A 14240-nucleotide genomic window follows, 5' to 3' on the forward strand; every position below is an offset into this window, starting at 1 on the left:
AAGCCCCCTTTGGTTGGCCTTTCACAAAGGTTTGTTCAATGATGGCTCAGAATGAAGAAAACGGCTAGTTTCCCAGGGGAATATAGCAGTCTGCTCAGAGTCCCCTCCCATGGGCATGGTGACGAGTGGGTGTAGATCAGGGCATTAAAGAGCCTTGTACTGAGCTCTGTCTCGAAAGAACTGGGAACCTCAGAAGCATTTGGTATTATGGGATCAATAGAAGAAATGTGGGGCTTCCAGGGTGGTTCAGTGACAAAGAATCCACCAGCTAAAGTACGAGATGTGAGTTTGAGACCTCAGTCGGGAAGATCCCCTGGAGAAGGAAATGGCAACCCACTCCAGTGTTCTTTCATGAAGAATCCCATGGACAGAGGAGCATGTGGTGGCAAAAGAGTCAGACACGACCTAGTGACTAAAATAACAAAACAAACAGAAGAAATTTAGTGAATTCTTGAAATAGAATAGAATTCTAGAAATAGGACTGCGTACGTGCATGCTAAGTCGCTTCAGTTGTGTCCCCAACCTTATGGACCGTAGCCAGCCAGGCTCCTCTGTCCATGGGATTCTTCATGCAAAAATGCTGGAGTGGATTTCCATGCCCTTCTCCAGGGGATCTTCCAAACCCAGGGATCAAACCTGCATCTCTTAAGTGTCCTGCATTGGCAGGTTATTTACCACTAGCGCCACTTGGGAAGTTCAGAAATAGGGCTGCTGCTGCTGCTTCAGTCGTGTCCGACTCTGTGTGACCCCATAGACGGCAGCCCACCAGGCTCCCCCGTCCCTGGGATTCTCCAGGCGAGAACACTGGAGTGGGTTGCCATTTCTTTCTCCAATGCATGAAAGTGGAAAGTGAAAGTGAAGTCGCTCAGTCGTGTCCGACTCTTCTCGACCCCATGGACTGCAGCCTACCAGGCTCCTCCACCCATGGGATTCTCCAGGCAAGAGTACTGGAGTGGGGTGCCACTGCGTTCTCCGCAGAAATAGGGCTAGCAGGAGCCAAAGAAGTGAGAACCTAATACTGCTTTCATCCATTCAAGTACCTTTTGTTTTGAGTACTTCGTGTGGGCCGGGTCCTCTCTGAGTTCTGGTTGTGTGGAAACAAACTGCAATGGGGTATGCAGTCAATTGGTGGGTGTCGGGAATTCAGTGAAGGCAGAGATTCTACCCAACAACAGTAGCAGGGAATCCCCCCGGTGGAGAGAGCTTGGGGGCTTCTGACACGCAGCAGCTGGCAGGGCAGGTGTTTCACCTGGTGGAACGGCCCAGGAACAGCTCAGGGGAAAGAAAACATGGCCAACCGCTGCGGGGAGCAGGCGGTTTGGAGCAGGCGAAGGGCAAAGCTGCAGAGAGAGCGGGACCAGTGAGCGGGGGATGAGATGGTGCAGAGTCTCGAATGCCAGTAGAAGGAATTCTTCCTGGGCCGTGGGGAGCCCTCACGGGACTTCTCTCAGGGCAGTGAGTGGCCTCGAGGGCAGTGTTAGAGGAGGGGAGACCGCCGTGGTCCTCAGGGCCTGCAGGGGAAGAAGAGTGACCTGTTGGCAGCTCTCTCAGACCCTGACGCAGGCCTGAGGGCTGAGGGAGAGGCTGACACGCCACCTGCGGGCTCATCTGAGGAACGTGGAAACCAAGAAGATAAATGGGATGTGATGGAGGGAGGGAGTGTTTCCTTCATCAAAGAGGGTGGGGAGAGGACTCTAGGGAAGGGAGTGGGAGGGAGACAGAGGTGGGTTCACTGGGAAGCAGGTGGCGACCAGTCAGAGGCAGGAGCAGGGAGGCCAGTGGGGACCCATGGAAAGGGAGCTGCCATGGGTCCAGTTCAGTTCAGTCGCTCAGTCATGTGCAACTCTTTGCAATCCCATGGACTGCAGCACACCAGGCCTCCCTGTCTACCTCCAACTCCCAGAGTTTACTCAAACTCATGTCCATCGAGTCACTGATGCCATCCAACCATCTCATCCTCTGTCGTCCCCTTCTCTTCCTGCCCTCAATCTTTCCCAGCATCAGGGTCTTTTCCAGTGAGTCAGCTCTTCGCATCAGGTGGCCAAAGTATTGGAGTTTCAGCTTCAGCATCAGTCCTTCCAATGAATATTCAGGACTGATTTCCTTTAGGATGCACTGGTTGGATCTCCTTGCAGTCCAAGGGACTCTCAGTCTTCTCCAACACCACAGTTCAAAAGCACCATTTCTTCGGTGCTCAGCTTTCTTTATAGTCCAACTCATATGCATACCTGACTACTGGAAAAACCATAACTTTGACTAGACGGACCTTTGTTGGCAGAGTAATGTCTCTGCTTTTTAATATGCTGTCTAGGTTGGTCATAACTTTTCTTCCAGGGAGCCAGCGTCTTTTAATTTCATGGCTGCAGTGAAAGGGAGCCGCCGTGGGTCCAAGAAGGCCTTAAAGCAGGGGAGGAGGTGGCCCTCTGTGGGCCTGAAGAGAGGAATTCCAGGGGGACTGACTGAGTGCCCAGAGGAAGATGCAGGCATGAAAGGAGGCCGGTGGGGGCAGGGTGTCTTCAGATTAAGACGAGGAGCCACGGGAACTCAGGGAAAATGTAGGACTTGAGAAAGTCTGTGACTTTGGAGTGTGTTTCAGGTTGGCCATGACGTGAGGACAGGCCTGAGCAGTCCGTCTTTCAGGGGAGGGAGGGATGGGAGGGGACAGAGGTCATCAGGCACAGTATGGGTGAACGGGGGGTGGTTGTGTACCTGTCGGCTCAGCCAGAGCCTTCAGGAACTTTCTCCCAGCAGGGAACACATTGTGAAGAAAAGTCTGAGGAGATGTATAGGAACTGGGTCCTTCACAAGAGGCTGGCAGGTGTTCAAGGGGCAGGTGGATTCAGAGCAATGGACTGCTGCATGTTGGACCTGAATAAGCTCAAGTAGATTTCTCAGAAATCACATCCCTGGAGCGGTCTTGTTGTTCACGAGGGACAGTTGGTGAAAGTGCCATGACAGGAAATGTTCAGTCAGTGCCAGCTTCCTTCCCTTCCAAGCTGGTCTCCACCCTCTGGTGAGCAAACAGCCCAACCAGACAACTTTCCATATGGCTAGGAAAGCCCGTCATTCATCTTTGAGCCTTTTCCTGTTTAAAGAGTTTAAAATAGGCTGGACGGTTAATATAGGCGGTACCCTTAGCATCCCTCTCAACCCATTACAGTCTCGCCTACTTTTACAGCCCAGCGCAGACCTACAGAGAAATCAGTTCAGTTCAATTCAGTCGTCAGTCGTGTCTGACTCTTTGCGACCCCATGGACTGCAGCAAGCCAGGCTTCCCTGTCCATCACCAACTCCTGGAGCTTACTCAAACTCATGTCCATCGAGTTGGTGATGCCATCCAACTGTATCATCCTCTGTCATCCCCTTCTCCTACCTTCAATCTTTCCCAGAATCAGTGTCCTTTCCAAGGAGTCAGTTCTTCACATCAGGTGGCCAAAGTATTGGAGCTTCAGCATCAGTCCTTCCAATGAATATTCAGGACCGATTTCCTTTAGGATTGACTGGTTTGATCTCCTTGCAGTCCGAGATTGCCATCTTGACCTCCTGTCAGAAAGTGAAAGTCACTGTCATGTCTGACTCTTTGCGACCCCATGGACTATACAGTCCATGGAATTCTCCAGGCCAGAATACTGGAGTGGGCAGCCATTCCCTTCTCTAGGGAATCTTCCCAACTCAGGGATCAAACCCAGGTCTCCTACACTGCAGGTGGATTCTTTACCAGCTGAACCACCAGGGAAGCCCTCAAGGAAATAAAACATCAAAAAAATAAACACAAAAAAAGACACAAACAGAAAATGACTGTTTTACTAGCAATCCTACTGGACATATATCCAGAAAAGATGAAAGTATACATGCAAATTTAAAAAGATACATGCACCCCAAGGTTCATAGGAGCATTATTTATTATACAGTAACAAAGACATGGAAGTAACCTAAATGTCCATTGACTAGATGAATGGGTAAAGAAGATGTGGTACAAATAAAAATGGAATATTACTCAGCCATTAAAAAGAATGAAATAATGTCATTTGCAGCAACATGGACGGACCTAGAGATTGTTGTATTAGTGAAGTAAATCAAAGACAAATATCATATATCACATATGTGTAGAATCTAAAAAATGATGCAAATGAACTTCTCTATAAAACAGAAGTAGATCCACAGACATAGAAAACATACTTATGGTTACCAAAGGGGAAAGGGTTGGGGAGGGATAAATTAGGAGTTTGGGATTAACAGACACTGTGCTGTGCTATGCTTAGTCGCTCAGTCATGTCTGACTCTTTGCAACCCTGTGGACTGTAGCCCGCCAGGCCCCTCTGTCCATGGGGATTCTCCAGGCAAAAATACCAGAGTGGGTTGCCATGCCCTCCTCCAGGGGATCTTCCCAATCCAGGGATCAAACTCAAGTCTCCCATATTGCAGGGGGATTCTTTACTATCTGAGCCACCAGGAACGCCCAAGAATACTGGAGTGGGTAACCTAACCCTTTTCCAGGGGATCTTCCTGTCCCAGGAATCAAACTAGGGTATCCTGCATTGCAGGCGGATTCTTTACCAGCTGAGCTACCAAGGAAGCCCTTAACAGACACTACTATGTATAAAATGGAAGAAAACAGGACCTATGTATAACACAGGGAATTTTATTCAGCATCTTATAATAACCTATAATGGAAAAGAATTTGAAGTATATATATATCTACATACATATGTATGTATCTATCTACATATATCTATCTACATATGTAGATATATATATACGTATATATGTATGTATATATTTCTGAGGTAGCTCAGTGGTGAAGAATCTGCCAGCCAAGCTGGAGACATGGGTTCAATCCCTGGGTCAGGAAGATCCCCTGGAGAAGGAAATGGCAACCCACTCCAGTATTCTTGCTTGAGAAATCCCATGGACAGAGGATCCTGGAGGGCTACAGTCCTTGAGGTCGCAAGAGTCGGACGTGACTTGGTGACTAAAACGCCAGCACCGGGTTTGAGTTCAGATTTGTCTGGGGAATGTGGGAGCAGGAGGGGAGGGGCAGGTGGCGTGAGCATTGATCAGAGGTCTTTTGTCTTCATGGGCCTGATTGAGACCTCTGATGTTTCTACCCATGCTGTTTATCCAGGTGGGTCTCACTGATTTTTTTTTTTAAGTATAGTTGATTTGCAATGTTATGCCAGTCTCTGCTGTACAGCAAAGTTATACACATCTATACATTAAAAAATATATATTCTTTTCCATTATGATTTATCCCAGGAGACTGGACATAGCCCGTGTGCAGTGCAGCAGGACCTTATTGTTTATCCATTCTAAATGTAATAGTTTGCATCTACCACCCTTAAACTCCCAGTCCATCCCTCCTCCTCTCCCTCTTCCCCTTGTCAACCACGAGTCTGATCTCTGTGTCTGTGAGCCTGTTTCTGTGTGTAGATAGGTTTTACATTAACTGAAAGTCAAGGGCAGCACCATTCTTGCTAGGTCATGTTGCTCATACCCTTCCCAGCCTGCCAGGAAACCCCCGACGATGTGCTGGGCTTGCAGTAAGGTGAGTGAGTGACAACTCTGATAACAAATGCCACCAGCTGCTAAACATTCCTGTAGGCCAGGCACTGTTCAGATCTGAGACCAAAAGTAACAATTTTGTTAAGACCTTTCTTGGCCTTTAGCGTCAACATAGACCCAGGTCTGGGTGCAGAGTTTGTCTCTGCTCCTTTCTAGCTGGTCAGTCATCACAGAGATACTGAACACATCTAGGCCTTAGTTTGCCATCTGTAGAGAAGGGGCTGTGCCTACCTCTTCCAGACAGGATTCTCAAATGGGTTCATGGAGATGAGGTATGGAAGGAGCTTAACAAGATTGACGTGGCAGAGGAAGCTGTCAGGAAGTGGAGCTCTGAGAAAACAATCAATCCTCCCAACAATGATATGAGCTTACTCTTATCCCCATTGTGCAGATAAGGAATCTGAGGCCTGAGAGGTGGTCACTTGCCCTACATCACAGGACTAGGAAGTGACCAAAGGCCTCAGATCTGCCCGCCTCTACCCGCAGCCACATCCAGTGAATGAAGGAGCTGGTTAGCTCCCTGTTTGCTGAAAATTCAGACAACGGATTCTTGTTCCTGATGCTGGTTAGGTTCAGGGGACTGCAGAATAGACGCCCCAAAAGTTCGTGGTCAAGAAATCTGGATTTTCGGCGAAGCCGCGGGAGGACCAGTTCTGCCTACTTGACCTGCTGCATTTTCTCTGGCTTCAGGAGCTGAGCGACCAGGCGGGTTCAGAGTTCGAGAACTCTGATGTCAGATGGGTCATCACAGTGCCTGCCATCTGGAAGCAGCCGGCCAAGCAGTTCATGAGACAAGCTGCCTACCAGGTGAGTGCGGGGCTGGGGGCAGGTGGGGGCCCAAGATGTACATGGTGCTGGCTGTCACCCCACTCAGCTGTCCCCCAGCGTTCAGAGGCCTCCTCAGGAGGCAGCGAGAAGTCGCCCACAGCCAGGAGGTCAGGAGCCTTCTCATTCCTCAGCTTCCTCCCTGGCAAGGATAAGGGGTCTGATGGACAAGGGGAGGGGCTGGCATTGGTTTTCTTTCTGGCTTTATTCATTTCCAGGTCTTGTTGTCAAGGCCTGTCTCTCTGAGGTCAAGGGCTGCCTCTCTGAGTAGGTAGCGGGGGAGTGTAGGGAGAAGCCCCTTACAGTAAGGAGGTCAAGGGGGATGCCAGGCTCCAGGGCAGGGGGTGTGTTGTCCTCTGGGCTTTGGCACCTTGGGCAGGAGGAACACCAGCAGCACCAACGGCCAGCCCATCCTTCATGGGTGCTGGAGGGCATCACTGGGGCCACAACCCTAACCCTAACCCTCGTGGCCTCCACCCCTCACACTTGCAGACAACTTGTGCCATGGAGGGGCTCCCATGAGGGGCTGACTTCATGGTGGGAGTGGCCAGCCATACTGACCTGCTATTATGATCCCGGGACAGAGTGGGATCCTTTTGTGCTTAGTCCCCTAGGTTAATAAATGTGTGCTTACCCTGGGAGTCAGCTTCCAGAACCTTCCACCTGAGCAGGCTGGGGAACATCACCCATGTCCTCTGCCATGCCTCCTGGAGTTAGCTGCCCTTCCCAGGAGATGCACCTCTAATGCTGAGTGTGTGGCCACAGGCTCAAAGGAAAGGATGGACCTTTCCTTTCAAAAACCTCAACTGAATCCACCCTGAGCACTAACCCTGGAGAAGGAAATGGCAACCTACTCCAGTATTCTTGCCTGGAAAATCACATGGACTTCCCTGATGGCTCAGACAGTAAAGCATCTGCCTACAATGTGGGAGACCTGGGTTCAAATCCTGGGTCAGGAAGATCTCCTGGAGAAGGAAATGGCAACCCACTCTAGTATTCTTGCCTGGAAAATCCCATAGACAGAGGAGCCTAGTAGGCTATAGTCCATGGGGTCTGAAAGAGTCGGACACGACTGAGCGACTAGCACACACACACTGAGCACCAGTCAGATGGGCCTGGGCGTACCTTAAATTGTCCTCCATGCCTGGGGCTTTACTCCAGTTCAGAGAAGGACAGTGTCCCCTCCTTACCCCACCCCTGATCCGCTCCTTCCCTCCACTGCCCCAGCCTGTCTCCTCTGCTCTCCCTTTCCTCTGTTCAGCGTGAGAATCTGGTTCAGTCTATGCATCTGCCAAAAATAGATTTGTTTTTATAGGGACAAGGAAAGTGGGTAGAAGTTCCAGAAACAGACAACTTCTTTAAAAAGGAAGAGATCCAAGTGCAGTTTCACTGCCCACGGGAGCCCTGGGCATCAGGGAGCTCTTCCTAGGTGTCAGCCCTCAGGCAGAGTCCAAGGATCCAGAGACGGGACCCGGGGACCCAGGTGTCTGCTGAGACACACTGTCCAGGGGCCTGAGTTTTCCCAGGAAGGATCCTCAAGATTCATCGTTTGGACTTTTTTCATTTTCCAGCCCTCAGGAAGACTTCAGCAACAAACATGTGACCTGGAAACGGGACAGTTCTTATTTTTAGCCTGAAAAAGTAAGAGGTGCAGAGACTGGTAGATTGATCAGGGCTGTGGAGTCCTGGGCCAGCTCTTTAAGGGATGCCTCTCTGGGTGGGTAGCTGGGGAGTGTAGGGAAAGACCCCTTACACTGAGGAGGCTAAGGGGGAAGCCAGGCTGGGGTGGATGGGGTGTCCTCTGGGCTTTGGCACCTCGGGCAGTAGGAGGGCCAGCAGTTCCTGGGCAGGGCCCAGGTGACAAGCATGGATGGAAGGGATGGGAGGATTTGCTTCCTGAGGCCAGGAGATGCCCTGCCAGTGGATCTGTCCTCTCCTTACCGGGTAACGTTTGTCCTGGCCACTGTGTGTGCAGCTTAATTTGGGGCTCTTTTTGATACTTGTGTTCAGTTTACAGTCACTGGATGGATTTGAAGATGGCAGGGACCAATTGTTCATTCATTCTTTGTTCACTGTTTCATTTATTGATTAAACAAGCCTGTGCTAGCAGCCTGCTTTTCCAGGATGCAGTAGGTGCTCAGGGGCCCTGCTCTCAAATTGCTCACATCCAAGTGGCTCACTGAAGCCATTTGTACTTCTGGGAAAGGGTCTGTAACATGTTAGGGGCACCCTCTTTAGCATATCTTCTGGAAGAGTCTTCAGGACAAAGTGAATGGAGTCTGCTACTCTCCCAAGTTAGCATTTCTCCAACTCTTCCTTCCTCACCTCCCATTTATTATACAGAGTGAGAATGGTGGCTGTTAATCTTCTTATGTGTCAGCTTGACTGGGCTTCAGGGTATCCAAATATTTGGTCAAATATCATCCCAAGTATTGCCATGAGGGTGTTTCTGGATGAGATTAACATTTTACACTGATTGACTAAATAGACCAGATTGCCCTCTCTAAGGTGGGTGGGTCTCATCCAATCAGTTGAAGGCCTGATTTTGAACAAAAGGCTGAACCTTCCTAGATAGAGTAAGAGGGTATTCCTCCTGCCTGCCTGCCTTCAAAGTGGGACATTGTTTCCCCTGCTTTTGGCCTCTAACTGGACTCTTGCTTGGTCTTGAGCCTGCTGGCAAGGGAATTATACTGTCTGCCCTCCGGAGCCTCCAGCTTGCTGACTGAAGTCTTAGGATTTGTCAGTCTCCACAATCATGTGAGCCAACTCCTTATAATAATCCCCTTTCTACATATACAAACATTCTACTGATTCTGTTTCTCTGAAGAAATCTGACACATACAAAACCTGAGCAAAAAGGATAGTTCCTGGCCCACCCAGCTTCTGAGACCTGAGCCTTCCCAGCAGCCCTTCCACCAGAAGCACGGCCCACCGGCCTGGCTTCATGCAGATGGGCAGGCAGGGCGAGCAGGATGGTTTTCCATCAAGGCAGCTGGGAAACTGGTCAGCCCACCCTGCTTGCATGTGGCAAATGGAGCCCCTCCTTCCAGGCTCCTGGGTGCAAGTTCATGGCATTGTCACGTGGCTGAATGTCAACCTCCCATCAGCCTGGTGGAGGAGAAAGAGGCCTGGATGAAGAGAGAGACAGAAGCAATCCTGGGGAGAAGCAGGCCTGCAAGGGGGGTGGGCCTGGGGCTTGAACTTGAAGGTCTGTGATTCACAGCCAGTGAGGGCTGCCCAGCACTTGACATGGGGGCAGCTTCATCTGTGAATCCCCCCAAACCCCTCTTGTGTCAAGTGATTGCTGAAGAAGTGGGTTAAAGCTCCATCTTTTATGATCCACCTTCTTGGGGCAGCTTTAGACCCTTTAAGAGCATTCACTGGAAAGATGGCAACAGAAAGAACAGCTGATGCCTCTTCTGAGGCCCTCAGAAAAGAGCTAGAATAGGAGACAGTTCCACTGTGTCCTGCATGAATCATGCATAGGAAGTAGTGTAGTGTATTTCTAGATGAATTTTGCTTAAAATGTGTAACTCTCATAGGTTCCAGAAACCTGTTAAATAAATTATATTGCCATACCCATGATGATCTCATCTAACACAGAGCTTGCATTTGCCTCCCTTTCTGAACAAGCAGTGAAAGATAATCACATCAAGAAAGAAACCCAACCCGGCACTCAGAAGCCCTGTGGCTGTAGCTCTTTGCAGGTCGATCGATGCCAGGCCAGCCAAGCACTCAACTAGGCTGGGCCTTTTACGCAGCTGTGGACACAGCCCCTTGGCAGATTTTCCTGGCTGACTGCAGGGCCAAGGAGCAGAGAAGTCGGGGTGGTAACTGCCCTCGTCCTTGGCCTCCCTGGAGTGTGGTTTTCTCACCCCGCCGCCCCTCCCAGTGGAGCTTGTGACCAGGAAACTGAGCTCTAAAAACTAATACTATGACTGAGCTGTTGCTGGCCCAGATGCGGAGAGTCAGATGGAGGAGACTGCTCTTGGTTCAGAGGCTTTCTGACTGTAGAATCCTCAGGTCATGCCTGCAAAGCTCTCTTGAGAGGGGCCCGAGGATCGCAGAAAGCCTAGCTGGAGGGATGGGCGATTCATTCATCTGGCAGCTGCCCTCTCAGCACCTACTGTGAGCTTTAGGGCCAGAAGACCTGACAGCTGCCCTTGGAAAACACCCCTTCTTGCAGGAGAAGTTAGACAGGTCCGCACGGATCGACGGTGGGAGGCAGAACATGCCACGTGCTAGGCCGGGGGCTGTGCAGAGGGAGAGCTCACACTGAACAGAACCGTGGCCTTGGGATACCAGCTCCAGGGGTAGGGTTACTGGAAGCGGAGAGTGAGCTCTTCCGTCCTGGCTGACCCTGAACTGATCCCAGGCAAAGACCCCCGGGGTCTCTTGTAGCCCCTAGGCCAGGGGGCTTCTGCTGAGGACAGGGAGTGGTTTTATAGACAAACTAAGCTTGCATTTCAGGGCACGGCATCCTTCTGCTCAGAGAGAAAGACATCTGGGTTTGCAAGAGGCTGGCGGAGATATCTGCATTTCCTCCTTTACTCAGAGTCTCCCGGCAGCTCCGAGAAGCCTCCTGGGGAGATGGAATCTGTGTAGAGACAGCTGTCTTCTCTGGCTTCTCTCTCCGCTCTGCCTGTGGCCTCCCTGAGCATTGGCTGGTGGGGACATGGAGCCTCGGTCTTGCTGGGGAGCGGGGATGGGGGCTGGTTCAAGCAGAGGAGTGTGGTTACTTGGTCCTGGGCCTCCCAGAGACTGCCGGGCCACCCCCCACCCCCGACCTTGCCTTTTCCTCCCCTCTGGTTTGGGGTCCTCTTCACCTCCACTTCCATCTGCATCTTTACCCAGGTATTGTGGGGAACTCCTCACGGAAATGGGTCAAAGCTTTTGCTGTGGAGCTGAGCCCAGTCCAGCTGGGGAGGGACAGATGAATGGTCCCCCGAGGGGTGCAGCCCCGGCTCTTTGGGGGCAGATTCAGATCAGTCTGCTAGTCTTTCACATCTTCAGGATGTGGGAGCATCCCGGTGGGAGGTGGTCTCAGTCAAACACCAAGGGACCCTCGGACGCCCTTGAATTGTATCATTCTACTCAAGACCCCTCACTCCTCTGGACTTGATGTGATTTTCCATGGATGTTTCACATGTAAGTTAGCCTGTTCAGAATTTCTGGGAAGGCCTGGAGAGGAATGAAGGTGTCTGTCTTCTCTGTTCCTTTGTCCCCTGCAGTCCCCATTGCCCCAGACAGGCCCTGGACCCAGCTATTCTCACCAGCCATGTAGGCACCGCCTGGCTGGCTGACAGTACCGAGAGACAGGAACGTGCCTTTCCTCCTTGACACTGAGTCCTGGGCGCCCTCTGCTCTGCCCTCCGCAGCCTCCTCCTATCCTGAGCTTTGCAGGAGAGGCTTGTGTATCCCGGGCTCGCTGTTGTTGTTCATCTTTCCTTCTTCCTCAGTCCACGTGGTGGGAGCCGGGCCTGTGAGCTCCTGGTCTAGAAGGGTCTTGGCTTTATGAGGATGGAAGAACCAGGCCACGAGCACTGCGCGGTAGACAGGGCTCCTCCTGCTGTCACTCGGGAGTTTTTCTTCTGGGATCCTGGGGAGAAAGGTTCAGAGGTTTCCCTGTTCCTGGCAGCACTTGCCGTGGGTAACCCATGGCGTCTTTCATCAGGCACCTTAACCCTCGGCTGCCTTTTTACTGAGGATGTCTGATGAGATCCTGTGAGAAAGTGAAGCTGGGGGAGGGGGCACTTTAATCCCTTGGACCAGAATCTTGGCACACACCTGCGTCAATCACCCACTGACCCGTGTAAGCTCAGGGCAGACCTGGCCTCTTTAACCTGGGGGCCCGGCTGATGGGCAACAGATCCTGCTTGTGTGGTTGGGCTCAACTGAGGCAGGAAGGAGGCAGGTTCCCATGGAGGGTGAAGCCACGTGTGGTTCCATCTGGTTTTGTGAAGGACAGTCTTCCAGAAGGGTTCTGCCCTTGGCAGACATTTAGTTTTGGCAAAGTAGAGACTTTGTCACCTGCCGGCTAAGGGTATCTGAGACCTAATTGATTGGTTCATTTGGGATAATACGGTTATTCGGGAGAACAGATGGCAGCAGGTATAGGCAGTCCTGTCCCAGACTAAATGAGTGGAGATCGCACCTTCAAACCAGTTCAGGAGGGGAGTGTTAGGGGCACCCAGGAGTTCTGTCAAAGCATGGAGGCCTGGGCCCCACTTCAGTAACTGGAGTTACTAAGAACAGGAGAGCTCAGAACCAGTTCTAGAGCTAGTCTGTGGGGCCTGGGCTGGCTCTCACTTCTGTTGGTTACCCTGGAGCCTAAGACTGTCCCAGTTTGGGCACTGAGAGATCAGTGTCCCAGGAAACCCAGGACAGTTGGTGACCCTACCTCTCCAAGCCTTGGTTTCTTTCTGCATAAAGTGAAGGAGTTGGATAAAAGGTATCTGCAATTTCTAACCTCAACTCCCCTCCCTTCCTTGCCCAATAATTGACCCTCCAAAGCCCCTTCTGCTCATGACCCTAGGCTGGCTCTTCCCCATGGGTCATTTACGAGTGTGATGTTAGGCAGACCCTGGCTGACAAGATGAGCCTGGGGGCCTTCTCCTGGGGCCTGGGGAGAACCAGGGGCCTTCTCCAAAGTGGATATTGCACCCAGGGAACATCCCGGGTTCCCTCGGAAATGGCAGCAAAGACAGCAAACACAGCGGTGCCAGAACGAGCTAGTTTTAGTTTCCCGTCATGTTGGCAACCAAGGGCATCCATACGCATGGGCAGCTTCAGCAAGCAAGCACACCTCGTGCTCCAGGTCAAGGCCAAGCCGGTCTGTGTCTCTGCGCAGCCTCAGAGGGGTGTTCCCGAAGCCCCCTGGCTGCCCTTCGAGAGGCCTGGAGGGGTTGTGGCTGGAGCGAGCCAGGCGTCACGGGGCAGACGCACATCTGCTGTGAACAGGAGAGGGGCTTTGCACAGGATAACTGCCAGTGGGCTTTTCCCCGCATCTACGACCTGAGGACCCTGTGGATTCCAGGGTGAGGGTGAGGGACTTTCTCCTGGAGCCCCCTTGGTGCTCCGGAGTTAACAGGTCAGATGCCCACATAGCAGATTCAGATTCTCGCACAGCTGAGGCCCGGAGATGGTCTTTCTGTTTCCTAGGCCACCAACCATTGGTGTTTGCTAGGCTTCGGTCCTGCCATTTAGTTCTGGAGCCGGAAACAGTCCATGATCGCCCTTCCATCCGGGGTTGGTTTTCTAAGTTTTGAGTCCTTTGCCCCTTTGGGCTTCTCAACTGTGGGCCAAGCGGGCCAAACATGCAGGCGGCCTTGAGGCTCACAAAGCCTGACACTTGCCAAGAATACTTGTACGCTGACAACCGACTCCAGTACTCTTGCCTGGAAAATCCCATGGACAGGGGAGCCTGGCTGGCTGCAGTCCATGGGGTCGCAAAGAGTTGGACACGACTGAGCAACTTCACTTTCACTTTCTTTCCTTTGCCCAGTCTGGGATGTTTGGGTACCTGGCTTAGGGTTCAGCACCCAGTCACCCCCAATTTTAGGCTCTGCAGGGGCCTGTGGAGGGAGTTTCCCCAACAAGCAGAGGATGAGTGCCCGTTCCTTGGGGGTGCTCACACCCAAGGTGGGGGTGTCCTCGGAGGGGTCCCAGCCTTGCCTTCTGTCTTCCAGGCAGGCCTGGCCTCCCCAGAGAACTCGGAGCAGCTCATCATTGCCCTGGAGCCCGAGGCAGCCTCCATCTACTGCCGGAAGCTGCGGCTGCACCAGATGACCGATCTGAGCAGCAAGGCCGCGGTCAACGGGTACAGCTCCAGTGACACAGTAGGAGCTGGGTTT

At 51.9% G+C, this 14240-nt stretch overlaps 1 protein-coding gene across 1 annotated transcript in view; it reads left to right on the plus strand.

Moving 5' to 3' along the window:
* HSPA12A (heat shock 70kDa protein 12A) overlaps positions 1 to 14240 on the plus strand; it is a 160766-nt gene that overhangs the window by 134837 nt on the left and 11689 nt on the right. Inside the window, exons 7-8 of the mRNA XM_010859279.1 lie at positions 6253 to 6369; positions 14076 to 14236. Coding sequence (XP_010857581.1) covers positions 6253 to 6369; positions 14076 to 14236 — 278 coding nt within the window. The remainder of the gene's footprint in view (positions 1 to 6252; positions 6370 to 14075; positions 14237 to 14240) is intronic.

The sequence above is a fragment of the Bison bison genome, unplaced genomic scaffold, assembly GCF_000754665.1.
Source record: "Bison bison bison isolate TAMUID 2011002044 unplaced genomic scaffold, Bison_UMD1.0 scf7180017864456, whole genome shotgun sequence".
NCBI lineage: Eukaryota > Metazoa > Chordata > Mammalia > Artiodactyla > Bovidae > Bison > Bison bison.